This window comes from Lycorma delicatula, chromosome 12 (assembly GCF_047948215.1).
Source record: "Lycorma delicatula isolate Av1 chromosome 12, ASM4794821v1, whole genome shotgun sequence".
NCBI classification, from domain to species: Eukaryota; Metazoa; Arthropoda; class Insecta; order Hemiptera; family Fulgoridae; genus Lycorma; species Lycorma delicatula.
Genome location: NC_134466.1, coordinates 21813816 through 21834119, shown reverse-complemented (window position 1 = coordinate 21834119; position 20304 = coordinate 21813816). Strand labels below are relative to the sequence as shown.

Sequence of the window (20304 nt, the reverse complement as noted above, 5' to 3'; positions counted from 1 at the left end):
CCATCAGTGAAGTTGTGTTTTTGTTATCTGTTACGAAAATGGAGCATCGGAATATAGAGCGATGTTGCGCAACCAGGTTTTGTGTTAAACTAGGGGAATCCGGGAGTGTGACCTTTGAAAAGTTGAAACAGGTCTATGTGAACATTGCTTATCAAGAGCACAAGTTTTCCTCTGGCACAAATCATTTTTGGAAGGCCGAGAACACGTTGAAGATCAACCTCGCTCAGGGAGACCTTCGACTTTAAAATCTGACGAAAACGTTGAGCGTGTGAGGGTTCTTGTGAGATCAGACCGTCGTTTAACAATAAGGATGATGAGTGAACGGTTAAATTTAAACGCTTTCACCGTACATCAAATTTTGACAGACGATTTGAATATGCGAAAGGTTTGTGCGAAATTGGTGCCCAAAAACCTCACAACGGAACAGAAGAACAATCGAAGAAACGTGTGCGTTGAACTTGAGAGAATTGACAACGACCAAGAATTCTTCAATCGTGTGATCATAGGTGATGGATGAATCCTGGATGTATGAGTACGATCCTGAAACAAAGCGGCAAAGCGAAGAGTGGCACACTCCGTCATCTCTTCGACCGAAAAGAAGTCGAATGAGCAAATCAAAGATCAAAACTATGCTGATTTGCTTTTTTGACAGTAGTGGTATCGTGCATAAAGAATTTGTTCCTCCAGGACAAACTGTCAACGAAGTTTTTACAAAGGTGTCCTTGAAAGGCTCAGGAAAAGAGTGATTCGCGTGAGACCAGACATTGCAGACAAGTGGATCCTTCATCATGACAATGCCCCGTGTCACACGGCCATTTCCATCTGGGAATTTTTGACCTCAAAACGCATTTCTACGGTTCCTCAACCCCCCCCCCCTTTCATCTGATTTGAGTCTTCGTGACCTTTTCCTTTTCCCGAAATTGAAAAATGTCTTAAAAGGAATCATTTTGGAACTCTGGAGAACATTCAAAAGACTGTGACCGACCGGTTAAAAGCCCTACCAGTTGAAACCTTTCAGCGCTGCTACCAGGAGTGGGAACAATGACTCCGCTGGTGTATAGTTGCCCAAGGGAACGACTTTGAAGGAGATAATATTGTTTTAAAAAAATAAAAACTTTGGTAAGTAAACAGTCGTCTCATTACTTTTCTCACACACCTGGTATATTTTATGTATAAGTGATGTTATAAGAATCTTAATGCCTTACAGACATCCTTATTTAGGATAATTTAAACTTAAAATTAAATTATACTTCGATTAAATATAAAAAAAGTTAATCTCATACATACCTGAATCTTTAGAATCTGATTGCAGCTGTTCAAGATGCCGTGATAAAACCGGTAATTTTAATCTAAGAAGATCACGAAAAACAGCCATATCTACCGAAAGACCTCTTAGATTATTTGCAAAATAACTTTCTGGTAATACTCCTTCAATTAAATATATCATGACCTGAAACATTTTTATTTTATATAATAAAATATATTTAAATAAATTTATCCGAATAATATACATTTAATACAAGGTATAAAAAGTTATACAATTTAAATTATATTTCTGTTGGAGAATCGAATCTAGTGTAAAGGTCACCATGAAAAGGAGAGATAGAAGTGCTCCGCTGTTTTTTATATACATACACATGAAAATGTATAAAATTATATATATATATATATATATATACTTCAAACTTTTGTCAGTCAACATAAGATAAGAACATGAGTAGACAATGAGTTATATTGCAATAGATCCAAGCGATGCTGAAAACACAAAGGTTACAAGTATCACAATGTTTTAAACAAATATCAGAAACAAAGCATACGCTTCATCTCATTCTATATTATTATCTTATACAGTTAAACTCAGAAAGCAATGCTCAATGATTTATTATGAACAAATATTTGTTACACGTTTGAATTTATTATGTATTTACGAGTCTCTCTTTTATGAACAATAAAATAATCTAACCGGTAAATATATAGGATGATTACAAATGAAATATACACTTTCGATAGCTCATTAAAAATTGATTTTTTAATAGTCGACACGATTACATAGAAGAATTCTTTAAGATTATAAATCTTCAATGTGTACACGGACAGATATGAACACGATAGCCCAATTCGTCCCAAACATGTGCAAACATATGTCGGTCAACGGTAGCAACAGAATTTGTGATGCGTTGTTTTAAGTCGTCAATATTAACAGAAAGGGGCGGTACAAAACCGTTGTCTTTCACATAACGCTATAAAAAATAGTCGCAAGGCGTTAAGTCTGGACTACGTGGTGGCCAACGCTTAAACACCATGTTCTCCTCACTTGAACGGCCGATCCATCGTCTGGAAAAGCGTTCGTCCAGATAATTTCTGACCTGTAAATGCCAGTGAGGCGGAGCTCCATCTTGTACAAAAACGAAGTCGTCACTATCTTCTGGAGTTAAGTCGTTAGCCATTCGCTTAACATTTCCAGATAAATTACTCCGGTTACTGTCACTTGGTGAAAAAATAACGGCCCGTACATTCTTTCACGAGATACATCGAAAAACAAGTTCACTTTAGGGGAATCGCGTTTATGTTGTAAACTCTCTCTCGGGTTTTATTTTTCGGTTAAGAATCCGAAAAAGTATAGCCAGCCCACCATTTTAGAAACACTCTCTCTCACTCTCTCTCTCTCTCTATATATATATATATATATATATATATATATATTTTTTTTTTAAGTGAAATAATTCCAGTTTTAAGAAAGAATATCTTTAACAATTAAAAATAAGATAATTCATGATATCGTTGTTTCTTTGTTACATAACTAGTGTCTTAACTTTTATGATATCAGTATCGTTTTTTAAAAACAGTTTTAATTATATTACAGAAATTTTTGTTTTTTAGCAGAAGAAATATTGTCTGCGAGACTCTTACCGTACGGTTTACAATTTCATTGTAATTTTTTTGGATATACTTTACTGTTATACTTATTCTTTCTCCTTGTAATAGTTTTTCGAGGGTGAAACACTTTTTACACAGAATTACATAACTTTTCAGGGTTATCTGAAAATGTTTGCCACCTTATTCATACAAAATTTTTGATTTATTTAAAAAAATAATATTTTCAGTTCAAGGGTTCAAATACAGAGATAGAAGAACAATTGCTAACATTTACAGGAACCAAACAGCAACAGTAATAATCGAAGAACATAAGAAAGAAGCCGTAATAAGAATGGGATGTTCCCTATCCCCGTTACTTTATAATCTTTATATAGAACTAGCAGTTAATGATAAAGAATAATTTAGATTCAGAGTAACAGTACAAGGTGAAAAGATAAAGATGCTACGATTTGCTGATGATATAGTAATTCTAGCCGAGAGTAAAAAGGATTTAGAAGAAACAATGAACGGCACAGATGAAGAGCTACGCAAGAACTACTGCATGAAAATAAACAAGAACAAAACCAAAGTAATGGAATGTAGTAGAAATAACAAAGATGGACCGCTGAATGTGAAAATATAAAGAGAAAAGATTATGGAGGTAGAAGAATTTTGTTATTTGGGAAGTAGAATTACTAAAGATGGACGAAGCAGGAGCGATATAAAATGCCGAATAGCACGGGCGAAACGAGCCTTCAGTCAGAAAGATAATTTGTTTACATCAAAAATTAATTTACATATGAGGAAAAGATTTTCGAAAGTATATGTTTGGAGCGTCGCTTTATATGGAAGTGATATTTGGACGATCGGAGTATCTGAGAAGAAAAGATCAGAAGTTTTTCAAATGAGGTGCCACAGGAGAATGTTAAAAATCTGACGGGTGGATAAAGTGACAAATGAAGAGCTGTTGCGGCAAATCGTTGAAGAAAGAAGCATTTGGAAAAATATAGCTAAAAGAAGAGAGACTTATAGGTCACATATTAAGGCATCCTGGAATAGTCGCTTTAATATTGGAAGGACAGGTAGAAGGAAAAAATTGTGTAGGCAGGCCACGCTTGGAATATGTAAAACAAATTGTTAGGGATGTAGGATGTACGGGGTGTACCGAAATGAAACGACTAGTACTAGATAGGGAATCTTGGAGAGCTGCATCAAACCAGTCAAATAACTGAAGACAAAAAAAAGAAAAGAGTTTTCCTTCTTCTAAGTTTAGGACCTAAAATAATAAATCATTATCTGTATCTTTTTCAAGATAAATTGCTGAACTTATCCGGTCATGGGTAAATAAGAAAATTTATAAAAAGCCTTTTAGGCTTAAGTATTTACTGGAAAACTGGATGCAAGAAGAAGAAGAAGAAGAAGAAGAAGAGGAATACCCAGAAGTGGCTGGTTGAAGTAGGAAATGATGAGATTGAGAAGTAGGTTGAAGTAGGAAAAGGAGATTGAGATTGATTGCTGAGAATTAGGATGTTTAGAGAAATTTACAGTGAGATGCTATCATCCGTTCCTCCAAAGATTATATCACCGATAAATCCTACTTCATTTGGGGCAAGATCTATTCCCTTTTAATTTAATACAACATAGTGAATGATAATTATATATTATAAAAAAGAAATACCTTACCTTAACTGAATCTATTTCGGAACGATCCATAACCTGTAATATAAGTGCACCAAGCATATTAAAACCTTGACAATACCCGACTGCTTTATTCCATCTCGCATACGCCAATAGAACTCGACGTAAAACAGCTTGGTTATGCTGACCGGATACACCGCAAAACAAACTGCATCCTGTTCTATGCAGGTCCTGTATAAAACATAAAACTAACGATTACTCGTTTAAAAAAAAAAATACATAATATAAAAAAAGATATACGTTTAAAAATTATTAATTCAGAAAGCATATTTATATTTTTTTGCTGCTTAATGAATTATTGGGTACTTTTTCGAAATGGGACGCTCACTTTTTTCAATTTTTTTCTTTGGAGGTATTTGCAGAGAAATTATAAATATGATGTAACCAAACTTAACCTACGCTCTCTAGTCAAGTGAAGCGAGCGTAGTTTAAGTTTGGTTAGATTATATTTATAAACCAACCGAACTGATCTACTGGTGAACGCGTCTTCCCAAATCAGCTGATTTGGAAGTCGAGAGTTCCAGCGTTCAAGTCCGAATAAAGCCAGTTATTTTTACACGGATTTGAATGCTATATCGTGGATACCGGTGTTCTTCGGTGGTTGGGTTTCAATTAACCACACATCTCAGGAATGGTCGAACTGAGACTGAACAAGTCTGACTTACACTCATACATATCATCCTGATTCATCCTCTTAAGTAATATCTGAACGGTAATTACAGGAGGCTAAACAGGAAAAAGAAAGAAAAGATTATATTTATAACTAGCAGAACCGGCAATGCTTCGCTATTGCCTAGATTTGAGTATATATTTATTAAATTAACACAATTGAAAGTTTGATAAAGCATTAACAAAATGAACTTTAGGAACTCCACAAAACTTAACCTTTCCCTTTTCCCTTTTCATTTCCCCCTTTCTTAATTTTCCTTTTCCCATTTTCATTCTACCATATTCCTTTCCCCCCATTTTCCCCATTCCATTTCCACCATTTCCCCGTCCATTTGCCTTCTCTTCCACCACTTATCTTTCCTTATTTTCCTTTTCTCTCCTCTTTTCCCCTTTCCATTTCCATTTCCCGTTTTTAATTTTCCCCGTTTGTCCCTTTTTCTTTTTTCCATTTTCCTTTTCTTCCCTTTTTACCCTTTCGATTTTTGCCTTTTCCGATTTTCTTTTATTTCCCTTTTCCGATTTTTCCCTTTCTTACTCTTTTTCCCCGCGTAAATCGGTTCAGTAGTTTTTCAGTCTGTAGCGGACACACATATCGGAAACACTGATATGGAATCGTAAAATATTTAGTATAAAGTGTGTTGCTTTTACGTTCAACAGATAGCACTGTTTTTTTAAAAAAAGCATGTTTTCACCTGTCACAGGTGTGATATGTTAGGTATATAGATAGTAGATATATAAAAACCCGTGCGTATTCGAATGCAACGTTGCGTCAAAATTTCAAAGCAATCGGTGAAGAACTTTCGGAGATTTAAATTTTGAACGAACGAACATTTTTCATTTTTATTTATATATATTACAAGCATAATGCTTATATTGGACCTCTCTCAGGTACATTTGGAAGACCCATGTTTGAATAAAATCGACAAGTAAAAATAAATAAATAGGTTAGCGAGCGAAGCGAGCTTAGGTTAAGTTTTGTTAGAGTATATCTATAATTTTTTTTAAATACCCACTGATTTGGAACAAAAAAAAATTGACAAAAGTAGCTATCGTATTTCGAAAAAGAACCCATTTTTGTAATGATGTACAGGCATTGGTTAGCTGGCATCTCTCCCGCCACCACCCAATTCGGTCGCTCTAGAGCATAGACCAAATGTTCCGTGCCAAAAAACGGCTACTGTGCCTCAAAACAGATTTGCGACCTCGTTATTCCTGATGCTCCTAGTGAGCTCCTATCTTGCGTGAGCGGTTAAGCTGGGTGCCGTACAGCACCCGCTTTATGTGTCCCTACCGCTCACTTGTCACATTAAAACTAGATCGGAGAGGCGCACCCCTTGTTACAATTTAAAACTAAAAAAGTTATAAGTTAAAAAGACGGCAATTTAAGCCGCCATGCCTCGGTCGCTGTTTCCCAGCTAGTGCCTGTCCACCATTTAAAGCGCTTGGAGCTTATTACTGGCTGATGGCAGCCATTATTTCAAGGAAGACTTCCCACAGACACGCTACAGGAATCAATAAATCCCATTTAAATTAAACAATCTAACGATGACGGTTGAACATCGCAACCTCATCGAGGAACTCCCACACGGTCCGACAATGCGGCTCTCGCCACATCGACTCGCCGTTTATGAGCGGCCAGTTTTCCCCCTGCCCTCTAAGATCCAGGGTGGCCCGGTCTCTGGCCCCCCCAAGAGCAGGGCAGTCGAACATTAGATGTTCGTTCGACTGGACCTCCCCGCAGACACACAACTCATCAGCCGGTAGGCGAAACCTGAATAGATATTGAATTCACATGGTTGGTGAGCATTTGGGCACCCGCCGCCCTTAAAAATGAAGTCGAGGCATACCATCCCCCAGATACTGTATAAATCTATACAGAGATATGATGTACAGGCATATCTTTAATCGGGTCGCCCGATGGTATATCAATTCAACAATAACTCTTTTACAGCAAACATGGAAGTACAAGTTACCGCCTACTTCTACGATCAAGACGAACATTTTGAGATTTATTGTAATACTAGCTGCAGGGCGTGCCTACGGCACGCCTCCGCAACTAGACCCTCCGGGTAGTTTCCCTAGGGGGTGGCGTCTCGGAATGGGATTATTATGGTGTCCAAAACTGAACATCTTGTGTAAAATTATTTATTTTTTTTGTATGATGAAAATTAAATTAAAAATTTAACTCTGGAAATTGATGCTAACAAATCGGGATTTTCCGCAAGTGATCGGTCAATTCCGGTGCCTACTTTCTGGTTATAGTTCATTATTTTACGAAGAAAAACAATCACATAAATAAATAAAAAAATACGTAAAAAAATCTTTAAAACACCACTATTAAATTAAACCCACTAAAAGGTAAAAAGTTATTTTAGGACGATATCTCAGAATGGATTTGACAAACAAGCTTTGACGGTGATATGCAAGATTATGTGAAAGTCATAGAGTGGGAAAGTTAAGAGTTGGGAGCCGCGGCAGCCCACTCTCTATAAGCCATTAATCACGCGTATGAAAATATTGGAAAAACATCAAATTTTTAATTTGAAGTCATGATTTTCACATAATGTTACATATTACTATCAAAGCTTGCTTGTCAAATGCATTTTGAGATACCTTCGTAAAATTATTTTTTATCTTTTAATGCGTTTAATTTAAGATTTGTGTGTTTTCTACTTTTTAGTGCATTTAATATAACATGGTTTTTAAAAAGTTTTTTTTTATATTGCTGCGCTCCTAACTCATTTACTGTTTTCCGCCTATATACAGGGCGTTTCATAATGTTCTTCGGAGTTTCGAAAATTCATTAACAAAAAACTATTTCACTCATAAGAATAAAACAAGTACTGTACGAATGAGTACTTCAAACAGTTTTTTCCACATATACTAGGCAGTTAGTAAAACATTTGCTCGCTAGGCGTCGAAAGTAGAGAAAGTGGCTGCCACGGGAAGCGAAAAGTCATTTTGCGTGTTAGAATTCCACTCGTCAAAGTCAGTAATTTCTTTGCAACGTGCGTTTCGGTTGAAATTTCATAAGGAGCCACCGAGTAACAATTCAATTCGTGCACGGCATAAACAATTTAGTAAAACCGGTCGCTTGTGCAAGCGAAAATCAACCGGACGGCCATCGACCTCAGAAGTCAATGTCGAACGTGTGCGTGCAAGTTTCATTCGGAGCCCGTCAAAATCGACTGCGGCTGCAGGCAGAGAAATAGGAATTCCGAAAACAAAAGTGTGGAGAGTTCTCCGTAAACGTTTATTATGCAAACCGTACCGTCTTCAATTAATCCGGCGTCTTTTTGATGGAGATAAAACACGTAGGCTCGATTTTTGTTTACAGTTACAGGAAAAGATGTTGTTAGATGAAGGTTTTGTAAACAAGATAATTTTCAGCGATGAAGCTACTTTCCATATTAGCGGCAAAGTAAACCGTCGTAACGTGCGAGTTTGGGGAAATGAAAACCCATACGTTTATGCGGAACGCATTCGGGATTCTCTGAAAGTAAACGTTTTTTGTGCGATCTCTAGAGAGGCAGTGTATGGGCCGTTCTTTTTTACGGAAACGACAGTAACCGGCACGATATACCTGGATATATTACAATTATGGCTTACGCCTAAGCTACTAAACTACTTTATTTTCCAGCAAAACGGTTGTCCAGCCCGTTTTCATAACGAGGTTCGACAGTACCTTAACACAAAATTACCTCGGCGCTGGATAGGACGTGCGTCTGAAGAAGACCAACACATTATGTTAACTCCTAAGAACATTATGAAACGCCCTGTATATGTGTTTGCAGTAGTCAGGGGCCGTTGTTTTGATAACGGTAGGCTACGTGACAAATCGGAGTATCTGAGAAGAAAAGATTAGAAGCTTTTGAAATGCGGTGCTATAGCAGAATGTTAAAAATCAGACGGGTGGATAAAGTGACAAATTAAGAGGTATTGCGGCAAATACATGAAGAAAGAAGCATTTGGAAAAATATAGTTAAAAGAAGAGACAGACTTATAGGCCACATACTAATACATCCTGGAATAGTCGCTTTAATATTGGAAGGACAGGTAGAAGGAAAAAATTGTGTAGGCAAGCCACGTTTGGAATATGTAAAACAAATTGTTAGGGATGTAGGATGTAGAGGGTATACTGAAATGAAACGACTAGCACTAGATAGGGAATCTTGGAGAGCTGCATCAAACCAGTCAAATGACTGAAGACAAAAAAAACAAAAAAAAACGTGACAAATTCAGTCTAGGTTCAGTAGTTTTTGTAGTCGGTTCGTTCATTCATGTGCAGTAGAAACAATAAATTCAGTAATGCGATACAATTTCATTGTATTTATTCAATTAGACTTGGAACCTAAGCCTACATATATATTTTGTATTTTCTACTTTTTGTCTTCATAAGTTTATACTTTATAGCTGCGCTAGCGCACAGGTTTGAGCGTATTCAGCGAAAGATCGGATCGGTACGTTTTACGGTGGGTGAGTACAATCAAAACATAGGGATAAACGATTTAATTTCCGGATTACCAAGATGCGGTCGAACAAGAGGGTTCTCGATGAGTTAAACAGTTAGCGCTCGACCTGCTGATATATATGTCCTTTGAATCGTGAAAATCAGACAGGCGGATGCCGATATATTACGGTGGCACCCCATCACACTCTCCCCCAATTTCTGAAAGGGCGCTCCGAGGGCGCTTGAAAATATTATCATCCGTCGGGTGCGGATGGGATTATCGTCCAGGAGGTCGAAACATTTTTCAAAGCGCCAGGACCGACTGTTTTTTTGCGATTTTAATCCGAAAATTCGGATTCGGTTAAAATGTGCTAAATTTTTCCACAACCAATGTATAACAAGTATACACCTGATCGCCGCTTGACATGTACTAACGAATCAGGATTTTCCGCTAGTGATCGGTACATTCCGGTGCTAATTCAAGGGGGACACACACACAAACACACAAATGCCGTTTAGTATGGTAGGATGCATGTAGAAAAAAATACATTAAAAATGCATTTTAAAAATACATTCTGGTTAGATTCCTGTAACATTTAATTACCCTTGTCATTTAGTAAAGGTAATTTATTCTACATGCGGGAAGAGTTAGTTTATGAACATATGAATAATACAGGCAAAGTTCGATTTTGGCTGCCGGCTGTTTAAACAAACATAATTAACATGTTTTGTTAATTATTTCTTACAAATGATACTACATATATTATTTCAACATTATACGCATCTATTTTTCACCTTACCTCTCTTTCTATTACTGTCTTTATAATCCTTTCAAAATAATAAATCTATATACTCCACAATTTTTTAAAAATTAAATTTTACGTCTGTGGATTTTTTACAAGATTAAAGAAACGTAGAAGAATAAATATTTCATTTTCAGTATTTGTTATGTACTGTTAAAAAAAAAGCTGGCAAAATATTTAACGATTTTCCTGGATACGTCAGTCAAGTACAACTTGATAAAAATTAAACTTTTATGAAAGTAATGAAAAAAATTGCTCCTCATTTTGGGTCCGGAATATAATATAGGTATCAAAGTTACTTACCCTTTAAGTAAAGAAGAAAAATACAAATTTTATTTTTTTTAATAGATTACAATTAACGAGCAAAAAAAAATGTGGTGGGGAATAAATCTTAAGAAACAATTTTTTAAAACACACACTATAAAAATAAAGAAAAAGAAAGTTTTTGTTTGCTCGGGATAAACAGAGAAACTACTTTATCAATCGCAACCAAATATTTACCAATATATATATATATATATTGAATATATTTTGAATATATACATATACGAAAATGACAACGAAAATGGAAACTGTAAGGTAAGAGTCTCGCAGACACCATTTTTCTGTTCATAAAACAAAGATTTAAGTAATATAAATAAAATTGTTTTTAACAAAACGATTCTGATATCGAAAAAGATAACATACTGCATTTATACAGGGTGTCCCATATAAAACGCAACCTAACCTTATATTGGTAGGTATTGAAATAATAAAAAGGCATGTGTAAATATAAATGTAACTTTTATTATTACCATCCATTACCTTACATTTAGAGAAAATGTTGGAAGTGGCTGCCATCTTCTTGAATACAAGCTTCAATTCTTTTTACAGCGTTTCTTGCAACTTTTTTCAAAGTTTGTGGCTGGATATTTAATACAGCTTGTTCAATATCGACTTTCAATCGTTCAAATGTTCGTGGTTTGTCGCTGTAGGCTTTTTCTTTGAGGTAACCCCGTAGAAAAAAATCCGCCGCAGTCAAATCTGAAGATCTTGGTGGCCACAAGCCTCGACCGATAACACGATTACCAAAGAATTCTTCAACGAAATCAGAAGTTGAACCTGCGTAGTGCGATGTCGCACCGTCATGTTGTAGCCGGCAGTGTCTGTCTTCCTCTTCCAAGAGCGCGATGAACCGAAATAAAATATCCGATATCGTTCTGCATTAATGGTGTACTCGAATAAAATAGGACCGATTATTTTCTTCCGCGATATCGCGCACCACACGTCCGACTTCTGCGGGTGTAATTGTTTTTCGTGATAAACGCGGGGATTTTCAGCGCTCCAAATTCTACTGTTTTGGCTGTTTACGTAGCCGTCCAAATGAAACCGTGCTTCATCTGTGAAAAATAACGAATCCGTAACGTTAATTCCCTCTCGCAGAAATCGACGGAACCGTTGACAATATTGTAGCCGTTTTTCTTTGTCGAGCTCAAGAAGTCGATGAACCGTTTGAATGCGATAAGGTCGTAATCGTAATCGTTTGGTCGCCCGATGAACAGTCGATTTAGACTAATTAATTTCAGCAGATATAAAAGTCTGATCGATTTATTTGACGAGGCGAGTAATCGGTCTTTGATTTCAGCGACCGTATCTGTATTCAACACCGACGCAGATGTTTTGTGTTCCCTGTTATTAAGAGAACCGGTCTCTCTAAATGTTGCGACTAACGTTAATACTGATGTTTTGTTAGGAGATGGTTTATCCGTGTACTTACGCGAAACAAATCTTGCACTGCGACCGCTGATTTCGTACTGAAGTACGAGTCGACAATGAAAACATGTTCATCTAGCGAAAACACCATCTTGTCTCTAGCAAGACACTGAACGTTATGATTGCATTGTTACTATCGGTAGTGTTCTACTGCGTCGCCGCGATGTTCAGATATTGGAGTCCATTTCAGTAACGAGTAGGGGAGTAAGCTTAACTTTTGAAATTTCATGGATGAGTGATTGATGGGTTGCGTTTTATATGGGACACTCTGTATTATCAAAATCTGTTATTAATTTAGAATTTTGTTTAAAATAAAAATGGATGTTAAGTATATGTAATAGACAATAGAAATACAATAATAGATAATAAGCGTTCCATATAAGAAGCAAAAAAAAAACAAAAATCTGTTGCAAAACTCTTACCGGCCCGATTTCATTTACATGTAATACATATCACATTTAGAGAAATAAACAATTCTTATGATTATTCGTTGTTTAATAAATGAAATCGAACCGGTAATAGTTTTATTACAATTTTTGCTTATTATATGGAACGTTTAAACATTGTTTATTATCTATATTACATATATTAACATGTATTTTTTTTAAAAAGAAAATTCTAATTTAATAACAGATTTTGATAATAGAAATGCAGTGTCGTACCTTTTCTGATATCAGTATAATTTAAAAAAATAGTTTTATTTGTATTGCATAAATTTTTCTTTTTTGAGCGGAAATATATATCTGCGAGACTCTTACGATACCGATTTACCTACAATTTCATTTTGTTTGGATATTACTGCGTTTTATTTTATTCTTTTATGAATTACTGATCTTATGGATTTATTATTCAAATTTATTGCCTTAGAACAAACAAATTGAATTTCAAGGCCAATTTTTTTTTTGTCGATAGTCATATCATTCATAGCATATTTTTCCTTTTTTAATAAAACTAGTAAATGACCATTACGAATCCAAGATCCGTGATGATTGGAATTATTACTTCGTAAGTGTAACTCTCGATTTTTATCATTAAATTCGATTTTACCAATCGAATTTATTTCTGTTTTATTTATTCCTTTTTTAATAAAACTAGTATAATCTCTTGTAAAATAATAATTTTATTTTTTTTAAAGAAGTGATGGTAATGAAAAAACATTGTTTCATTTTCAGTGCTTTCATTTATTATTAAAACAGTTGTAGTATATATTTCTTTTAAATGTTCTTACGAGTATTTCAAGTATATTATCAAGTTTCTGCACGCTACCTAGTAATATCAAATAATCCTATCTAGCGGCGCGATTCATAGAGGTGAAACATCTGATTATTTAATATTAAATGAAAATTATGATTTACAATAGTATTTTTGAAATTTCTTAGCAAGTTCGTATAAAAATTGTATATTTATTTTTTTTTTAAATACATTTTTTTATTGTATTCAATTTAAAGTGGTTGTTGACATTTTTTTTGTGCGAAATATGCACAAGATTTCTGCGGTGTCTAATAAATAAAAGTTAATAATAATTAAATTATTCCGTTTATTGAACTCCTGTATACCGGTTACAATTATTAATTTTGACCTTACGGTGTAGAATAATCAGATTTTATTATTGGATTATTTGGTAAACGATTTATTTAAAGAGTAATCAACGGCCTTTTACTCTAACCTAGCATTTCAGGTTTTTTTTTTGTCTTCAGTCATTTGACTGGTTTGATGCAGCACTCCATGATTCCCTATCTAGTGCCAGTCATTTCATTTCGGTATACCTAAATCCTACATCCCTAACAAATTCCTTTACATATTCCAAACGTTGCCTGCCAGCACAATTTTTCCCTTCTACCTGTCTCTCCAATATTCAAGCGCCTGTAAGTCTGTCTCTTCTTTTAACTATATTTTTCCAAATGCTTCTTTCTTCATCTATTTGCCGCAATACCTCTTCATTTGTCGCTTTATCCACCCGTCTGATTTTTAACATTCTCCTATAGCACCGCATTTCAAAAGCTTCTAATTTTTCTTCTCAGGTACTCCGATCGTCCAAGTTTCACTTCCATATAAAGCGACGCTCCAAACATATACTTTCAAAAATCTTTTCCTAACGTTTACATTAATTTTTGATGTAAACAAATTATATTTTTGACTGAAAGCTCGTTTCGCCAGTGCTATTCGGCATTTTATATCGCTCCTGCTTCGTCCATCTTTAGTAATTCTACATCTCAAATAATAAAATTCTTCTAACTCCGTAATCTTTTCTCCTCCTATTTTCACATTCAGCGGTCCATCTTTGTTATTTCTACTACATTTCATTACTTTCGTTTTGTTCTTGTTTATTTTCATGTGATAGTTCTTGCGTAGGACTTCATCTATGCCGTTCATTGTTTCTTCTAAATCCTTTTTACTCTCGGCTAGAATTACTATATCATCAGAAAATCGTAGCATCTTTATCTTTTCACCTTGTACTGTTACTCCGAATCTAAATTGTTCTTTAACATCATTAACTGCTAATTCTATGAAAAGATTAAAAAGTAACGGGGATAGGGAACATCCTTGTCGGACTCTCTTTCTTATTACGGTTTCTTTCTTATGTTTTTCAATTATTAATGTAATTAGCATTTGTTCTTATATCTCTGTATTTGAACCCTAATTTTTTTTAAATGTTCAACATTTTATTCAAGTTTACGTTATCGAATGCCTTTTCTAGGTCTATAAATGCCAAGTATATATTGGTATCTTATATTAAAATCTTATATTTCAGGTAAGATTGCCGAATTAATAATATAAATATTTGATGTTAATAAAAACTAATATTTTAGCAATTGTGTAACTGTCCATTTTTATTAAAAAATTGGAGGATCATATCTTAATTTCAAATTAAATAACTTTAAATGAAGTTCAGGAAAAATGTGTATATGTAATTTAACAGGCGTACAAAGAAGTCATGTGGTATCCTAATAAGATTTTTTTTAAAAATAATTATTTTCTTTTGTTGTATAATCAATTCTTTAATAATAATCCACTTCATTTTCCTGCTAAATAGTAGTCGATCGAGGGCGAAGCTCTGAATAGCCGAAGTTGCATTACTTACCCGACAAAACAGTTTTCCGACTTTTCACTCGGTTTTATTTATTAAAAAAATTAATTAAATTGAAAAACTATTTTACAAGCATAATCTTTTGTAAACTTATAATAATTATAAGCTTTTTTAAAATAGCTTTTCAAGAAAGTATTTAACATTGAACTTGTTAAATTATGGTGGTTTTTATTTCTTGAAAATATTGATAATAAAATAAACTTTAGTAAGTAATGTGTTTACATTACTGAAAGCCAAAACCTATTTTAAACTGAACGTACGTTCGATTAATTTGACCCACATTCAGAGTAACTTTATACGGTTATACAGTATATAAATCGAACGTTTAAAAATTTAAAGGGCAGAAGTATGTTACTAACTTAAAGTAGGTTTTTAAATATTAAATGCAATTCGTAAAATCGTTTTATTAGCTATAAAAACAGTCATTTCATAGTTTTAACTTTAATATTTATAATGCATTCGAAAAATTTAACTTTAATCTTGTGAAATAGAATTATTTAGTTAAAGAATACTAATGTAAAAGCAAAGTTAGATGAAAAATATATCTCTTGGAATATACTTTTATATCGTTAAAAATATAGTTTTTGAGACATCATTTTAAAATTTTCAACTTTAGCTACAAATATTTTTCTTAGTAAATAATAATATTTATTGCAAGGAATAATTCTAATAGTAGAAACTGACTGAGAATAAAATAAATCCTTATTTAGTCAAAATAAAAAAAAAATTAAAAAAACACATTTATTATTTTTTTTTAAAAAGAAGCCGACAAACAAGTCTTACTACAGATGAATAAGCCCTAGTCACTTCTATTTAGAGGAAAGGTTACGTGGAACATTAACTACTAAAGTCAGGAATTACGAAAAAAATTCATTCCTTTGAGAAAAAACTTTGATATACGGTACCCGTAACAATTTTACCTCTCCAAACCCTTGACCAACTGGAACCAAAATTTAATGACATCCGTAACACATTCAGAAGTCAGTGTACAAAATTTTATAAAAATCGATTAATCGATGATATCAAGCAAAACGATAAATGAAAAAGTCTTATCTCCCAACCCTAAACGAAATAGCTTAAATACATAACCAAAATTAACATATTGCAATGGAATCATCTAGTACAGCAATGTTACTTGAAGTCCAGACACAAGAAAAAAGTATTTTTTGCTTATTTGAATAAAACCTACCCTTTGAATAAAATTTTGAGATAAGTAATTCACGAGGTCCGTATGTCCTAGATCCCTAGATCGCAATTAAATGCCTCGATTTACCACATACAGAAATCATCGGGCCAAATTTCATCAAAATTGTTAAATCCAATCTGGAGATATCGAACGCAACCTGATCAACATATATCCTTCCAAGATTTTTCCACGCTAAAATTATTTTTTTCATTAGAAAAGGTCGTGAAATGTGAAGATTTGTAAAAATCCTAAAATTCAAAATTTGATTCGGTTAGCATAACTTCCCTTATAGGGATATTTACTTTGATATACGAGGTCTGTAAATAAAGTAATGAGATTAGTTTTTTTGGCAGAAAAAGTGGCTACACTGTAAAGTTACTAATAAACATATAGTTATATGAGCAGTTGATTTATATTATATATTAATATTTTTATCATGTTGCCACGTGAGACGTAAACAAACTTTTCGTGAAATGAGTTTTTGTTGTGCGATACAAAAATAAGTGATACTAATTATGAGCAACGTTGTGCGATCAAGTTTTGTGTTAAACTCGGTGAAAACGCTACTGAAACTTTTTCAAAATTGAAAAGGAGTAGTAGGTTGTAGCACAGCAGCCGATCAGAGAACAGCATTCTGTTCACGTGACCTAAGCCACTCTCACTTCATTCTAGAGAGAAATATACACATTATGCAGCCTTTTACAGGCAAAATTCACACATTTTGCACTCTTTCGCAAGCGTCATTAATGATTCTTTATTGTATAAATTACTGAAAAACATTTGTATAAACGAAAAAATAAAATATATTCATAGTTTTATACACCAGCGTCCGTCGCACAGCCAGAAAGTGACCGTGTTGAGTGCTATGTCATCTTACGGTGTTATAGGCCCTTATTTTTTTAAGGATGACACCTCGCGATTACAGTGACGTCGGCTCGTTACGTAGCCGTGCTTGAAACCTTTGTTGTGGAACAACGAAAGAGATTTCCACCGATTCTTAACACAGCCTGTTTTCAACAAGACGGAGCAACGTCACATACTGCACGAAAATCGACGGCAGCTGTACGCCGATTGTTTGGACAACGTGTCGTCGTTTCACGAAACGGCGACATTAGATGGCCTCCCAGATCGCCTTATCTCTCAGCTTGCGATTACTTTTTGGGGGTCACCTTAAAAGCAAAGTAGACCTGCTACAACGGAAGAACTGAAGGCAAAGATACGAGAAGCAATTGCGGAAATTCCAGTTGAGATGTTACGTCAAACCACGAACAATTTAAAAAATAAACTAAAATGTATGCATCCTAAAATGGCAACATTTGTACATGAAATAAAATTCAGTTTCTAAAAAAAATTTTTCATTAACGTTATTTAATTTTTTAAATTTCCCGTTTCTTTGAATCACTCGTATAAACAAAAAACATTATATTCGTTGTTAATGTTAAATAAAATGAAAAAAAAAAATGTAACAGGGCGGCCTTGATATGTTTTAATAATAATTCTTGTTTGTTGGTTATAATTCGCTGAAAGTAATGATGTCTGATTTTTTTTCAAAACATTGTTATAAATTTAAAAGTGATCAGAAATGTTAACCGAGTGGTTACAAGATAATAAAAAAAATATTTTTATTTTATTTGATCAAATACAAAAAATATTGTGAGAAAAGGGCGTATCTCGAGAATGGTTGGACTTAGACTCATGAAACTAGCGGCTATGTTCCAGGAAGGTTTCTCGAGAAACTCAATCCCTTGAAAAATCTCTAATTAAATAAATAAATTAAAATATTGAAAATTTCCTCATTCGGTTCGGTAAATTACATACGTTATATCCACAAGTTTTTCAAACATGAATTTTTTTCGATGATTACACTAAAAAGTATTAAATAATAAAAACAATTATAAAAATTTAAAAAAAAATACGTCTGCCAAGAAGTAAAAAACGACAATAAATCGAACTAAAAGAAATAAATCAAGGTATGAAAAGAAAGGAATAAAAATCGTTATGCAGTATTTAATTAAATAAAATAACGGAGATCGATTAATTTTCAAACAGTTTTAATTTGTTTAAATATATTTTTCATGTTGTAGAAATAGGAGGCATTTAAAGATTAAAAGTCCTCACCGCGTCGATCAGAAAATTTTATTCTTTAACGAAGATATTTAAACGCAGTCCGGGTTCTTTAACTATTAAAGAGCTCTTTAATATAGGACATTTAAATATTTTCAAGGACAAAATTATTTATCGATGTAAGACCAGGTGAGGACTTTTAATATTTAAACGCCTCCTATTTCTACAACATGAAAAGTACATTTAAAAATTAAAACTATCTGAAAGTTAATCAATTTCACTTTATTTTATTTAAATACCGCATAATGATGTTCAGTCTTTTATATATCTTTTTACTTTGATTTATTGTTTTTTTTTTTGTTCAGTTTATTTATTTTTTTATTATTAGCAGTCCTGTTTTTTAATTTTTATAATTGTTTTTATTAATTTCTCAATTTCTTTTTATTGTTTTAATTTAGATTATTATTAATGTTATTTAATTATTATTATTATTATTAATAAAACCACAATTTCATTGTGGTTTAATTCGCTTTTAGCACACTTAACAGGCGCTTTCCATTTTTGCTGTGTTTTTATACGACTGGGATTTAGATTTTATTGTTAATTTTTAATATTTATTTACTTACTACATAAATATCATGTCCGTGCGCTGTTGATGATACTTCGTTTTGCGTCCAGAGAAAAAAAATCTGATGTGGACACCACATGACTTCCTTGTACGCTTATTAAATTACATATATATATGTTTTGCTGAATTTCATTTAAACTTATTTCATTTGAAAAAGGGATACAATCCTCCAATTCTTTAATAAAGTAGACGACAGTAATACAATTGCTGAAACTAAATGATCGGCGACAAAAAACAAATAAAAGAAATGATGATCAACTATTCGTCGGAATATTTTCCGACGATATCAGAGGAGGAATGAACCTAAAGATAAGATTTTTTTTACCATTTATTAAAGATCGGGTATGTCTCACTGTATATGTTGTCCTTGTGAGGGTCTATTTTTCTGTCGCTATGTAGTTAATTTTAATGTAGATAAAATTAAACTATAAAATCCAAAAATAATACGATTCTAAATTATAATTTTCAATTAATATTAAATAATCACATATTTCATCAAATCTGTTACGTATACACATACGTAATACTGCCTATCAAATTACATATACACATTTTTAAAAGTACATAACATTTTACTTAACTAAAAACTTCAGATCTTTTTCCATAAATTTTCTTTTTTTGTTGTTATTGAATTATTATTTATTGTAAACGTTTTTTACAAAGTTAAAAAAAAAGAGATGAAATCTGATTCGAACCGATGTGCCTTCCCCTCGTAAGACCCAAATATTTCATTAATTCAAATTTTTATTTTAATTTCGATTACTATCAAAAAGGAAGGTCCACAACTAGATTTTACTTTTTTTTGTCTTCAGTCATTTAACTGGTTTGATGCAGCTCCCCAAGATTCCCTATCTAGTGCTAGTCGTTTCATTTCAGTATACCCTCTACATCCTACATCCCTAACAATTTGTTTTACATATTCCAAACGTGGCCTGCCTACACAATCTTTTCCTTCCACCTGTCCTTCCAATATTAAAGCGACTATTCCAGGATGCCTTAGTATGCGGCCTACAGGTCTGTCTCTTCTTTTAACTATATTTTTCCAAATGCTTCTTTCTTCATCTATTTGCCGCAATACCGCTTCATTTGTCACTTTATCCACCCATCTGA

At 33.5% G+C, this 20304-nt stretch overlaps 1 protein-coding gene across 4 annotated transcripts in view; it reads right to left on the bottom strand.

The window, feature by feature from the left end:
- LOC142332714 (uncharacterized) overlaps positions 1-20304 on the bottom strand; it is a 406945-nt gene that overhangs the window by 47345 nt on the left and 339296 nt on the right. For all 4 annotated transcript variants that reach the window (XM_075379296.1, XM_075379297.1, XM_075379299.1 and 1 more), the window contains 2 exons: positions 4540-4725; positions 1288-1450 (listed from right to left, as the gene is read on the bottom strand). In XM_075379296.1, the coding sequence (XP_075235411.1) occupies positions 1288-1450; positions 4540-4725 (349 nt within the window). The remainder of the gene's footprint in view (positions 1-1287; positions 1451-4539; positions 4726-20304) is intronic.